Here is a 14,588-nt window from a genome sequence, read left to right on the forward strand (position 1 = left end):
TTAGAAGTTATGATTAATATTCATGATGATATCTTTGACCTAGGTTCTTTTAAAAATGAATTTAAATTTTCAAAAATCTGATTCTAAAAATGAAATAAAATCATCTACAGTATCTTAGAGCACTCATTCATATCCCATTCACATGTAACCCAGGTTGGACCCTGCTTAGCGAAGGGGACAATTCATGCTTCCTAACACATGACCAGCTCTCCTGCTCCGAGGAGAGTGACTATCTCGGCAGTGACTAAGTCGGTGGTGACTATCATGTATAGTTGAATCCAACTATTGTATCCCTGATCTTTGGGCTTAATGTAGCTGACTTCTTTCTTCCAGAATATTACCTTCATATCATCCAGCCTTTATAATTATCTAGAGAAGTCCCAATTGTTCCCATCTTACAAACTCTTGTTTGTAAGAGCTCAACTCTTGCTTTCCACTCCAGTAATTAATATTCAAATTTTGAACTTTTTAGTCATGAAATGAGCTCTACAACCTGGATACTGCAGTAGAAAAAGACAATTAAATATTTATAAAACAAGTTTTTCTGAAACAAGTACACGTGTGTGTTATGGAATATTGTGCTTTCATGATGCATTTTGTAAAACATATATCAAAAATTATTCTTATAGCTTTTAAATCTTGCTTGCTTGTCAAAGATCAATACAGCCTAATAAGGAGATTAAGCTGTTTTGTTCACAGATAGGATTGCATGCCACTGAGTAACAAAACTGTTAATTATAGCCAAATATGTGAAGATACTTCTATTGGATGTAGCATGGCCTGGTGTTCATTAATTATGGTAAAAGTGACTTCACTACTGTGGCAGGGAATTAGCATGACAAATGTTTTAGATTATAGGGCGACCAAAATACTCCCACAATAAAGCCTCAGTACTTGAAAGAAATAAAAAAAATCTGCTACACTTTTATTTTCTGTTGCTAGGAAACAGCCAGAAAAAGGTATTTTTACAGCAAAAATTAATATGGGCAGGGCTGCTGTTAGGTGCCAATCATTTTCATATTCAGAAATAGTGACTCAATTATTCTTTGCTGGATATCACTCTAAAGAGCATGTAACTGGCAAAAGGTGTATATTGCATATTGAAATTGATATATTGTTAGTTTGATACTGTTCACACTAACATGGATAAGTGGTCTAAAGGAAAATGAAACACCCACTCAACTAGAGAATAGTGATTTATTGAAACAGCTACTAGGCTTGCAGGCCTTATGCTGCCAACCCCTGGAGAAGGATTTGCAGTCACAGGTATCATCTTTCCTTTCAGGAAATCAACTTTATGTTGATAAATGTTAGCAATGCAACTTTTCTTTTACAATTTAATCCCGCCTTTCTTCCAAGGAATTCAGGGTGGAGTATATGAGGTCCCCTCCCACATTTGTTTCCTCACAATGCTGTAAGGTAAGTTAGGCTGAGTGACTGGCCCAAAGTCCCTCAGCATATTTCATGGCTGAGTGGAACTTGAACTGGTATCTTCTGACACTTGCAATAATACAGCGTGATGGCTTTTTGCCTCAATCCATCTGTCATACATTTTCTATGAAGTCAGAGCAAAGTGATTCCTGTGAATGTTAGGTCTGAAAGTTGTCCTTTTATCTAGATATTGTTCACCGTCAAAAACATTTTTTTTAAAAGCCCTAATAGTTCTTGTTGTGTTTTAGTATATTTGCTTGCAGAACTAAAAGGCAGTATTTTAGTTCTGATATAGTTACTGATATTACTATCTTTCCTCTCAGATGCATAACAAATGTGCTTCACACCTAAAACCTGAATGTGACTGTGGTTCTTTGAAGGATCATATTCTACCACCCACATCAATCTGCCCAGTAGTATTGGTAAGTTCTTCTGTTCTTTCTTCCAAAACAGCCCTTTTGCATTAGATACTTTAAAAGCTGCAGGGATTGTTGAAGACCTCTGCTATTTCAGGCTTTTGTTGCCTTGACACTCAGTCATGAATTAGGCCTGTGCATGGCCAAAAATTCCAACAAGACACAGTCAACAAGATTCCAGCAAGAAACAATCAAACTCACCAGTAGCACTATCATGAAAGACCACCTTTCCTAATTGTCAGGTTGGGCTCTGTTACGGAACACTGGCATTTGGCACACAGGCACGGATTGGGTGGAAGGTTTCAGTAAACATGTTGCAACTTTGTCAGAGATCTGCAATGACAACAAGGGGGTCTTCTGTCAGTTTCCACTGTAGCATACTCCCTGCTGTTGCTGTGGAACTCCCTTTGACAATGCCCAGCAGAGGGCATATAGGTCCATCATGTCTGTCTGAGTAACATGGCTGCATGGTCTAATGCTTACTCACTACTGAGAAGTAGCCACACATTCTTCTCAGTGAATTATTTTCTTTCACATGATTCTGACCATTCACTGGGATATATCCTGTAACTGAAGCTGATTCCACTTTTATCATTCAGTTATACTGAACTTACTAGAAATTGTATAGGCAGAATACTTGTATATCTTACATTTTTTATGAATCTAGCTTCCCAGAATAATGAAGTTATTCTTATAAGTACTTTTTGCTTGGGATGCACATTATATATCTGCAATGCTGAGGACACTGATCTCAGCCGGAGGTTACCTAGAATGATGGCATTGGCCTTGCAGCAAGCAATGCATCAACATTATGTGTTTTATGCTAGAAGACTGAGCAGTAAATTCCCGTGTCCACAAAAACAATTACTCAGCAAAAATAGCAATACAGATGCATATTCTATGTAAGCAGCACTACAAAGAGCTACTTTTGAGAGAGACTGTGTATATAATATATATGTGTCTTAAATATCCCTTTGAATCCAGCCAATCTGTGTATTGTAAAATTCTGAAGGGATGTGAAGCAAATTTGTAGAGTAGATGTCATCTACTCTATGACTGCAGAAAATGCATGTGGACTTAGTCATGCTTTATATGCTCTTTAAGCCACCCCCAGCCCAAGTGACTTCTGGGGAATACTCAGCCAACAGCATCTCATCTTGTCTGGAATATATTCCAGACAAACAAGTTTCAGCTTGTTTGCCCTCATCCAAACCAATACTGCCTCCAAGTACTAATTCAGGATTTCCACTTCCCATCCTAGGATTAGTTGATGGAAGTAAGAGATATAGCTGGGTGTCCTCCGTTCTGCTGGTAAATGAGCCCAAACCTTCAGATTATCTTCTCCAGCTTGTTTTACACCCCAAGGTAGAGAGAAACAACTCAGGGAAGTGGCAGCCATCCACTATATCTTAGCTTTACAAATGGACAAATCCATATTCCAAGCCAGATAACTTTGAAATTTGGTAACATAGCTAATTAAGGTGTGAGGGAGCTTTCAGATTTGAGAGTCGCTGCTTTATTGATTTGCATATAGATTCATTTATTATACCACTAATTATCAAGAGAATGAAAGAAATCGATAGGTCATAAAGCCACTTTAAGGCCACTTTTGGTTTTTTCTGGAGACCATTTTGAGAATTGAGTGAGGGGTAGAGTTGGCATATCGATAGATATGATAAATATTTTATTGCAGTTATTGACTCAACAACACAAAAGAAAAACAATACAAATCACAGTGAAAATAATACAAATGGTACAAAATATAATGTCAGGGTCTTCATAATAGTGGTTAGAGTGCTGGAGTAGGACTGGGGAGACCCGAGTTCAAATCCCCATTCAGCCATAAAACTAGCTGGGTGACTCTGGGCCAGTCACTTCTCTCTCAGCCTAACCTACTTCACAGGGTTGTTGTGAAAGAGAAACTCAAGTATGTAGTACACCGCTCTGGGCTCCTTGGAGGAAGAGCGGGATATAAATGTAATAGTAATAGTAATAGTAATAGTAATAATAATAATCAATTGACAATAAAATTCTGGCATCCCAGGTCCTTGGGAAGGACTTGATGTCTGGATAAAACAAACCAGTCAATAACACCTGTCTGACTGTGTAAACAAGAAATAATAAACCAGCTCAAACCTAATCTTATATGTGGCTGTGCAGAATTTGGCCACACATAACGTCATGGATACACAACAGTCAGCTAATAAAAAGAATGCATATCTGTCATCTGTTCTAACAAGGATATTTAATAAAAGGGGAGAGATAAAAGAGATACAGATATCCCTATAAAATGTACACTATAAAAAGAATGTGCGTCACAGTCTCAAAACCCTGGCCACAAGGACAGATCTTGTTACAGATAGGGATTTTGTCATACCTACCCTCCAATATAGCCGATAGAAGTGCATTAAAGCATGCAATGGAGAAAGTCCTTCTCTGGGACAGAGTAGTTAAGCTCATTAAATAGTGGGCTGGTTTAGGGTAGTTTGTAAAACTACCAAGGAAGTATCTTGCAGAGATTTGTGCCAAATCACTCTGCTTTTCAATGTCTGCTATGTATTGTTTTATAAGCCCTTTGGCAGCATCAGGGCCCAGAGGCATTAAAAATTGAGGACAAAATCTGTGCTTGCCCAGCATAACACAGAGTCATTTACACCAACTAGATTGGAAGCCTTCTTGCAAAACAAGGCAGGGCTAGTCCCTTGGGGGACATAATGATTTTAATCCAAACCTTGGCCTTCACTCTTGTTAGACTGGCCTCCAGCTGTAGAATGACATTGGTCACACATCTAGGAGCTGAGAATAAAGCACGCATAAAGTTTGATTGGACCATTTGCTTAAAAGTTTGCTTAAAAGAAACAAAGAGCAGCCCCATACAGCAATTGTAAAAGCACTTTGGCCCCATAAATCTTAATTGCAGGTAGTATGTAGCAAAAAAGAATAACTCTCTAAGAAAGAAAAACTTTAAAATATTGGAAGCACTTTTCTGAACATTGTGCAGCATGCTCATGATGGGTCCTCCAGGAACCATTTTCACTAAAGATCATTCCCAGGTATTTGTAGGTTCTTACTTGTTCAATTACCTCCCCATTAATCCTCCAGACATGTCTCTTGGGGTTGTTGTTGTTGTTTTTAGCAAAAACCATGGTCTTAGATTTTTGGGCATTCATGGATAAATACTCCTTTTTACAATATTGAGCTAGCCTACATAAATCTCTTCTCAACGCAACAGATGTTCTAGATAAAATGACCGCATCGTCAGCATACAGCAAAACCGCTATAAATTTACTGGCTAGTTTAAGAGGGTGGAAATCTGAGTTATCCGTACACTCAACAAGGGAGTTTATATAAAAATTAAAGAGCAGCTGGGCCAGAATACACCTTTGTTTTACTCCCCTCAGTGTGGGAACAGACTGGGTCAAATGTCCTTGGGCACTGCATCTCACCTTCAATGAGGTATTCTCATGTAGCATTCAAATAAGAAGGAGCAGCCAACAATCAGTGGCGGAATTAGCAAATTTGACTCCCTCTATAGGGAGCGTTTGTGGAGTAAACACCGCCTTAAAGTCAATAAAGGCTGCATGCAATGATGAATACTTTTCAACTAGATGCTGTAGTCCTAGGGCCTAATCAAGAGTCAACAGGCCGGGCCTAAATCCTGCCTGTTCTTCCTTTAGTATGATCTCCTGCTCCAGCCAGTCTCAGCAGACTGATTGGACGATAGTTAGAGGGGTCAGAATACTGGCCTTTCTTGTAGATAGGTACAGTCACAGCTGTACCCCATTCTTCCGGGATATATGCGGTTCGGTTGATATAGGTAAAGAGTGTTCCGAATACAGGGGCCGACCAATCAATATTCGATTTCAACTGTTCAGAAGGTATCTGGTTGAACCTTACCCAATTTAAGTTGAGTTACTAGCCTAATGATTTCCTTGGTGGAAACTGAAGGCCAAACTGGTAAAGGCCAAACTGGTAAAGAGGCAAAACGGGCATTTCATCTGGGAGAGACGTCCCATACAGAGCCCAAAAGTGAGTTACCCACACATCTGCAGGGATTTGACAGCCCATCCCAGGTCTCCTGCCAGAGGGATGGACAGATACAATATGCCAAAAGGTGGTAGTGTCATTAGTCCTAGAGGCGACCCATAGCTGTTCTTAGGTTTCCCTGAGTGCAGCTCTCTTTTCCCCTCTTATTAATGCTTTGTATTGTTTTTTCTGGTCCTGGATATGTTGCACTGTGATGTGGTCCTCATTGGCCCTATAAAGTGTAAAGTTGGCAGCTAAGGCCTTCTTTGCATTAAGGCAGTCTTGATCAAACCATCGACTAGTGCCACCTCTGCATCAGTTAAATCTGTTATTAGCACATTGTATAAGGGGCTGTTGAATTAATTGAATAAGAGTCTAGAACTAATCAAGTACCCTGTCACTGGAGTGCTCAGTTAACAAGGTGGCCCGACACTGAAGTTATTTGAGAGCAACAACTTCTTAAACTGACCATCTTGTTGGGTAGTCCATTTCACTTTCATGAGCTTCTCTCCATCACTAAGGTCAGTCCAAAAGATGTGCTCTAAATATAACCCCTCTTCAAAAGGTTTCAAAGAAAGGACCAAGGGGAGGTGGTCACTGTCTATAAGACTATCTATCTTAAATTGATCCTGTAAGCTCAGTAAGTTGCGTGATACAAGAATGTAATTCTTGGAATTACATGAAAGTAGGGGCTTTGGAATATGCTCTCTGCTGAAATAAGAGCATCTCCTCTGTTTGTTTTCAGGAAGACTCTCAAGACTCACCTGTTCTCACAGGTTTTGAATTAGAATTAATTTTCATAATTTGTTTTAATAATTGTATTATGCTACTGTTTTTATTTCTGTTTTATGCTACTGCTTGGTTTCGTGTATTTTAATCTGTGCTTAAATATTATTTAAAATTTTGTACACCGCCTAGAGATGTACATATCAGGTGGTATTAAAATATGATAGATAGATAGATGAATGTAATCTTGGACACTTGCCCTCGTTCCAGCCCAATGAGTAAACTCCCCCTCTCTCGAGCTTTCCATAGCCCCGTTTATGACAAAGAAATCCAGGGAATTCATTAAATTGGCCATACAAAGGCCTGCAAGACTGCTAACCCAATCTTTGGTCTGGCGTGTTTGAGGCTGAGGAGGGCAGTCCCTATCTGGAGGGTATCTCTGATGGGCTGCATATAAAGTGATGTTGTTTGGGCTGAGTCTAGTACAGTGGTCCCTCGACTTACAAACTACTCGACATAAGTATTTTTCGAGTTACAAACGGCAGTTTTAGATCCAGTTTTAGATGCGGTTTTTTCGACTTACAAATTTTTAGATGGGGTTTCCTCGACTTACAAATTTTTAGATGGGGTTTCCTCGACTTACAAATTTTACATGCGGTTTCCTTGACTTGCCTGCCTGTTTACTGCCTGTTTATTCTTGAAAAGAAATGTTCCTGTGCAGTTTGCAAGCCTTACTGGGGGTCTGGGTCTTTTTTCTAGGCTCCGGAACGCATTAATCCGTTCCCAATGCATTCCTATGGGAAACCGCTTTTCGACTTACGAACTTTTCGACTTACAAATGTGCATTCGGAACGGATTAATTTCGTAAGTAGAGGGACCACTGTATTAGAGTCTCCCAACTATGATGACACAAGGGTCTGGAAACTTCATAAGGAGATTTTGTACATAAGCCTCAAAACCTCTCCATACAACTCTGATTTCAGAGTGCAGTTTCTAAGGGGGGATGTATACATTAATAATCAACAAATTACAACCAGTGAATTTAATAATGGTAGCCTTAGAAAAGAAAGCATAAGGTTCAAATCCCATCACCACCACCCCACAGTTTCGTAGAGATAAACACACCCCTCTGACTCTACCCTTAGTTACTGCAGGTTCAACTTTCAGCCCGTAATAACCATATCCTTCTAGGTCACTATCAGTTATCACCCATGTCTCCTGAATCAATATAATGTCAAACCCAGATAAGTATGCCATAAAGGACCTGTCATCTTTTTTTAGCTGGTGGGTATATTGTAAATCTAGGAAGATGAAGACTGGAGCTTAGTAGTAGGATCTCCAGTTTCTCCAGTGGAGAAAGCAAAAGAACTGTATGGGACTGGTATTTCTGCCTTTTTATGAGTTGAAAAAGAAGAAGAAGAAGAAGTGGGGGGGGGGACGTAACATATTCTCCATAGCCATTATGTTATGATAATATTTTAAAGAACATGAAGCAGAAAATCTCGGGTAGCTAAATTCTGCGCCAAATATAACATTCTGAGGTTTTATGGCAAGTGTTCAGAACCATACATTACACATGGCTTGTAACATATTAAATTGATCTGCCCATTAAAGCCCAATATCCTTCATGGTTAATTATGTAAATAACATTTCTTCTAAATATATCACTCTTTCATTAAATAGATTTCAGTGTAGAAAAATATATCTGGTGTGTTGAAAATATAGTAATAAGATACACTTTATAAAATGCAAATATCACACCAATCTGATGCCCTACACAGTTACTTTCTTTTGAAAGTAGTGGCACCCCCCATACTGACTTTCAATGCAAACTGGATTGTGTCACATTACTTCCAATAGTAGCACTCTGTGCAATTTTAATCTAAGTTCCTCTTTGTTTTACATTTGGCTATAGCTAGTGGTGGACCTCTCCATGATTTTTTCTAATCCTTTTTAAGAGCAATGTAAGCTAGTGGCCTGCCCCAGATTTTATAGCAGTGAATTTCATAAGTCAATTTACATTGTGTGAAGAAGCAATATATACAGTATTGCTCTGTGAAGCTGCCTGTATTTGTTTTTCCTCCCCACCCCTCTGCAATGTGGGGCATCAGGAGGCAGGGGAGAGGAAGAAGAGGCAGGGGATAGGGGGATAAGAGCTGGTCTTGTGGCAGTGAGCATGAATTGTCCACTCTCCTAAGCAGGGTCCATCCTAGTTTGCATTTGGATCAGTGACTACATGTGAGCACTGTCTGTTGTAAGATATTCCTCTTAGGGAATGGGGCAATAATTCAGTGATAGAGCATCTGCTTCCATGCAGAAGTTCCCAAGTTTAACCCCTGGCATCTCCAGTTAGGGTTGGGAAAGATTCCTGCCTGAAACCGTAGTGAGCCACTGCCAGTCAGTATAGACGATATTAAGCTAGATGGACCAGTGGTCTGACTTGGTATGATGCAGCTTCCTTCATTCCTAGCAGTAATTCAGAACATGGTATACTATTGCGTAACAAGGAATACAGCGTAAGGATTGTTAATCTTTGGAAAGGGAAATGATTTGTGGGTCTGGCATTTGGGGCTCAAATGTCACTTCTGCGTTATTTTTTAGTTTGTGAATTTGGATAAGTCACTTGCATTCATCTAGTATAATGTTCTGTTTCCAACAGCAACAAAGCAGGGCATGAGGGCAACAGCATTCTACTGGTGGGCTTGATCAGACATGGAACTACAACTGAATCTTGCCTCCATGTTGTCTCCTAGCCTCAGGAACGCAGGGTCCCCACTCACCCATCCGCACTAGAGTTGGAAGAATTTTACCTCCATTTGCCTCTAGAAACAAACCAAGATCAGTCACGATGTCCTGACTCACTTATCTTGGTTTGATTAACCAGATTCCTTGAAATCAACCTAGAACTGAACTCAGTGGGTTTTACATCTCAGTGTATTTCACAACAATTTGGTTGGAATAAACCAAGATAATTGCTGCCAGTTGTGATTTATTTCTAATTACTATCAGAAGTAGAAATTGATTGTGAGCAGGCAGGGAAGTGGGGTGCACAGGCTTGGGGATGTCAGACAGAAGCAAGATTGAACTGTAGTTCCACATGATATCTGAGCCAGTCCATGATTTCTCTCCAGCACTTGATATTTAGAGTTATTCTGACCCTGAACATGGAGTTTCTATTTAGGCTTATTGGCGGGACTTCTGCCGGAAGTGCAAGACCTATAGTTGGGTGAGCAGATGGAAGGAGTGGTGGGATTGGCTTGATGTGTTAGGTGAGACATGATGGACCCCAAATTTCTGGAGATATCACCCCTGAATACATGTTTAAATTTGGTCTTGCATTTGAACAGTATCAATGAGCTTAAACAAATCTTCATAGGCAAAGCTTCATAGGCTTTCTCAACTTTCAGTTCATTGCAGAATACCAAACAGGACTGCCTTTTTAGTTAGCTCTCCTGTGCAATTTATTGAACGATCAACATATGTATTTAATGTTGCATGAGGGAGTACTTTTTCTAAATAAGCACTGTATGTGATCTGGGACCCTCACATTCAGAATGTAGTTGCATGTGTGTCTGTAGATAAAATAACGAGATCGTTTTCTGTAGACTAAAACATGCTTTAAAGGTTCAGCAGCTTTTTCTCAATACAGCTTTACATTTTGCTATATAAGATAAACCCCATTTTGTAACTTGTACAGTGAATGTACCATACATGTATATGTGCACAAATATAATCAGTACTGTTCTTTTTTTACTGTACAATATGTTGAGTGGCAGAACCAGCACTTCACGAAAAATTGTGATAACACAACAGTATGTATACTCATTATGCAAAGTACATCTTTGACATATGATAGGCTTTTCTTCTGGATGACTAACTTGACTGTCTAATAGATGCATTTTTGCAATGACAGTTTTTTACTGGCCATTTTCCATTTTCTCTTCTTGGTGTAGCCATCCCTGATTTATGAAAGTTGTGTCCCAATGAACTTGAAATAGCGCAAACTTTTAATACACTGGGCAGTAAAAACCTGCTTCAGGTTGATGCACAACTTTTTATAATTTAGAATCTTGCTATCAATGAGAAAAAGTTCAAAAAGTGGCTTATGTAGCAAAAGAAATGAAAAGATGTTCCCCTGTCCCAAATGGGCTCGCAATCAGGAGTGTGCACAGACTGTCTGGCGTGTTTCAGTCCAAATTCGGACCAATCCTTGGGTATGCAAACTGGTTCAGTCAAACTGATCAGCAGGGCCGATTGGTTTAACAAACCAGCTTGAACTGGTTTGAAGCAGTTTGCGATTGAACTGCCGGTTCACGGTGGTCTGGTTCACTATTGAATTGGTTCTCCGCATTCCTACTCAATCTAAAAATGGCTTTGTTCTCAACACCTATGAAATCTTCCAGTCTGTGAAATGCTTTTTCAGCCTTTCCTTATGCTGTATATCTTCTATGCTTTTTTTGAAGTTCTCTTTTCAGATTTCCTTAATCGAGGAACTGGAGGAATTCCTTGACTTGTGGTGCAAACAAATGTTTGCATCTCAAATGATGCATTCACTAGAGGGCTACTGTCATTTTTCTGAGGTATTAATACAGCCTCCAAAAGCTTTTGCCTCCTTTAGCACATCACTACTTTATTGTCTCATATTTAGTTTTGGAAACAAAGTTCAAAAAGCCTCACCTCAATATGAGGTGAGCCCAAATGCTTCCAGAGTTGAAGCTGGCTGATTACATTGGAGTTTGGCAATCATCTCCGCCACTGCCAGCAGCCTTCCATTCTTCCTCATAGGTACACTTTCATCCTTCTTAATAGGCACCGTCTTCGTTTAATTATATGTAAAAGTAAGGTCTTTCTCTTTCCTTTGCTCCATCTACCTGAAAGCCTCTTTCCATCCCTCTTTCTGGTACCTAGAAACAGGAGCGCCATTCCCCCGGACTTTGGGGCAGAAGTACAGTTCCTCACAGCCCCAAATCATGTTGTCCCAAATCATGTCCCCCACCTCCAATGGCCCACACTGTCATGGCTGTGTTGGGCAGTCGAGTACAACTGTTGAGTGCTGGGCAGTGAGTGAGTGCATTGCAGCCAGCCTGCATGATCTCCTCCAATCGTTGGGGGTAGGGCCAGGCCAGGTGATGGGATGAGCATCGCACGGCCTGCTACACTGAGCAAATGCCTTTGCACGGCTTGAGCAGGCATGGGCGCTGAGGTGTGGGTTGGAAAGAAATGCAGCAACAGTGCAGAAAGCAGGAACCATCCCCAGTCTCATGGGACGAACCGGGGAGGAGATGAGAAGAAATGCGGTGGCTGCAGAAGCAGTAGCAGCCACAGCAGGAAGACTGTGCAATGTCCACACACACACACACACACACACACACACACACACACACTCACTCACTCACTCACTCACTCACACTCAACAAACATGCATGAGCTGGAACAACAGAGCTTCCTTCTTGCCAAGTGAGCAGGGAAACCAGCATTCAGCTCCTTTGCCAAAACCTCAAGCAAGCAAGGGGGAGTCGGAGGGATTGAGTTGTTGACACGGCAGCCCCCTCCCATCTCCTTACCTTTCTGGCTGCACAGAGCATGTCCCCATCCCAACCCCCCCTTCCTATCCCACCCCCTTTGAGGGTTTTTTCATTGCTGTGGCTGGGGACAGGGATGGGAGAAGATCCGCTGCTTCCTGCTAACATTGCTAGTGTGTTTCTCCCCCCAACCCCTGCCAAGTGCAAAAGAAGAGTTTCTTCTCTGTGTTTCTCCCTCACCCTCTGCCTTTTCTGGAGCTGGCACACTCCAGACAGAGTGAGTGATGGTGAGGGAGGAAGAGGGGAGTGTGGCAGGACTGTCCATTCAAAATGTGGTATGTGTAGGTCTGTGGAAGAATCTTATACATAATTTCTTCAAAAAATAAAATAAAGTTTCCAGCTTTCCCTGAACATGTTCTTGTGTAAAAAAAAAAAAAAGTGCATTCAGCCAATTTAAGGCAAGGAATGTCTTTGGAGTATATGTAGGGATGTATATGTAGGTGATGCTTATCTTGTAAAGCGGAGGGGGAGATTGTTAGCCCATTATGTCCAGGCTCCAAAGTTACCTAGCTGCACACCTGCCTAGAATGCTGCAATAGCAGTGTCCAAAGGAGCCCTGGGAAGAATTCATTATAATTCAAAATGCTTATCTATCTATCTATCAAAATGCTTCTTGACAATGATATTGTATACTTAGTTATTACCGCATCTTATGCTTGAGCATCTGGATTTTCTTTTACTTCTAACACTTAAACAGCCTAGTTTTATGCCTGTTCAATCAGAAGTCCTTCTATGGTCACTGAATTGCAAGTTGTCCTATGGTCATTATGTGTAAATGTGCACAGGATTAAAGGCTCAGTTTATTATTGCAGCATTTAATTTTATTATCAGTCTACTCTTGTGTGTGTAGTGTTCTCAGTCTCCATCCTGTATTGTCTGTTGCTTTTTAAAAATGCTCAGCTATCAACTTGGGAAGGGATACAGTCCAGAAGTGTTGCTTCTTGGAAGTTTGGTCCTTTCCTTTTTGTGACTTTTCTGTCCTGTCTTGTCCAGAGTGGTGTTGGTTTTTCATACTAAATGAAATTTAAAACAAGCTCAGGCACTTTTCACAGGAAGGCTACTTCATCCTTGTTCATCCTTGCCCTTTTCACTTCAACTATCCGGAGCAAAATTATATTTTTCAGTTTTCCATAAAGACTATATAAAGGCCACTCAAGGTTTTACCAGTTACAAAATTTATTCAAGAGAGTACTCTGTACATATGTGCAGTGATGTGTTTTATGGTGAAGCTTGTGACTGAAATGAAATTATTTTAGTTATAAACTCTGCATGCAGATCTGAAGTGATAGTCTTTTAATAGATGTCATCACACTTTGATACTATCTTCTTTTATTCCAGTAACATTTTAATTAATTCACACTGATCAAATAAATGTACATTGAGACTTGTTTCCTAATGAGGGTGCATTTAGAAGAAAGCTTTTTGCATCCTTCTGATATCCTGTGGGTAATTATATTCTAATTATATGGTAAGGGGTAGGCTATAACTCAGTTCTGAAATTGTTCATTGGATCCAATTAATTGCATGCACATAATGAAAGTTCATGATGAGGTTGACTGGCAGCGAGTTTACGAAAAGCTTTAACTGAATTTAATCCTAGTCTTCTGTTGACAATAGAATTAGATTATAACAAGGGTAGAAGCTGAGTATGGTCATGTTCAGGTGAATGAGTATTCAAGAAAAAAGCTGACCCTTCCCCCCTCCTACATGGCTTATTTTTAATTATTGTATAGTGAAGGATATGCAAAAGGAATGAACACTGCTGAAGTACTGCGGTAAATCCCCTCTCTCAACATTTAACCAGCATATAACACCATTGTCCTGTTAATTATAATTAACAAAATAACCTTATTCTGCTCTGTATCTTAAATTGAAAATGTGAGTTTAGTGAATAGCAAATAAATGAACCTTCCCTACTCCTCAAATATTAATATAATATAAGGGGACAGCTATTAGGGACCACACATATATGCACAGAGTTCTGCCTCCCTGTCTTTGGAAATGACATCTGGAACTAAAAAGCCATACCAAAAGAACAACATTGCAATGGCTGACCTCCAGAGTAACATTGCTCTCGAAATAATGTTTCATGCATGCAATGGGAACATAGTGCTGAAGAAGGACGGGAGGATCGGCAAAAATCATCCCTTCTCTGTTGTATGTGCAAAATTTCATCCAGCATATGCAAATTGGTCTGGATGCAGGCGCATAGCTAGGGGATAGTGTTTGCCCCTCTCCTTGGCGGCTCCTCATGCATATCAGCCACACCCTCTGCATGTGATGTCAAATGCAGGGGGAGAGGTCAGCATCTGGATGCACCCTCACACGGCCCTCTGCAGCTTATTTCCCAGCTGGCTTTGAAAATACCCTGCCAGCAGTGAATCCGGCTGGGAAATTATGCCACTGG

At 40.3% G+C, this 14,588-nt stretch overlaps 1 protein-coding gene across 5 annotated transcripts in view; it reads left to right on the plus strand.

Moving 5' to 3' along the window:
* The window catches only part of DGKB (diacylglycerol kinase beta), a 418,263-nt gene that overhangs the window by 121,411 nt on the left and 282,264 nt on the right, over nucleotides 1-14,588 (plus strand). For all 5 annotated transcript variants that reach the window (XM_053261933.1, XM_053261935.1, XM_053261932.1 and 2 more), the window contains one exon: nucleotides 1,755-1,853. In XM_053261933.1, coding sequence (XP_053117908.1) covers nucleotides 1,755-1,853 — 99 coding nt within the window. The remainder of the gene's footprint in view (nucleotides 1-1,754; nucleotides 1,854-14,588) is intronic.

The sequence above is a fragment of the Hemicordylus capensis genome, chromosome 6 (assembly GCF_027244095.1).
Source record: "Hemicordylus capensis ecotype Gifberg chromosome 6, rHemCap1.1.pri, whole genome shotgun sequence".
NCBI lineage: Eukaryota > Metazoa > Chordata > Lepidosauria > Squamata > Cordylidae > Hemicordylus > Hemicordylus capensis.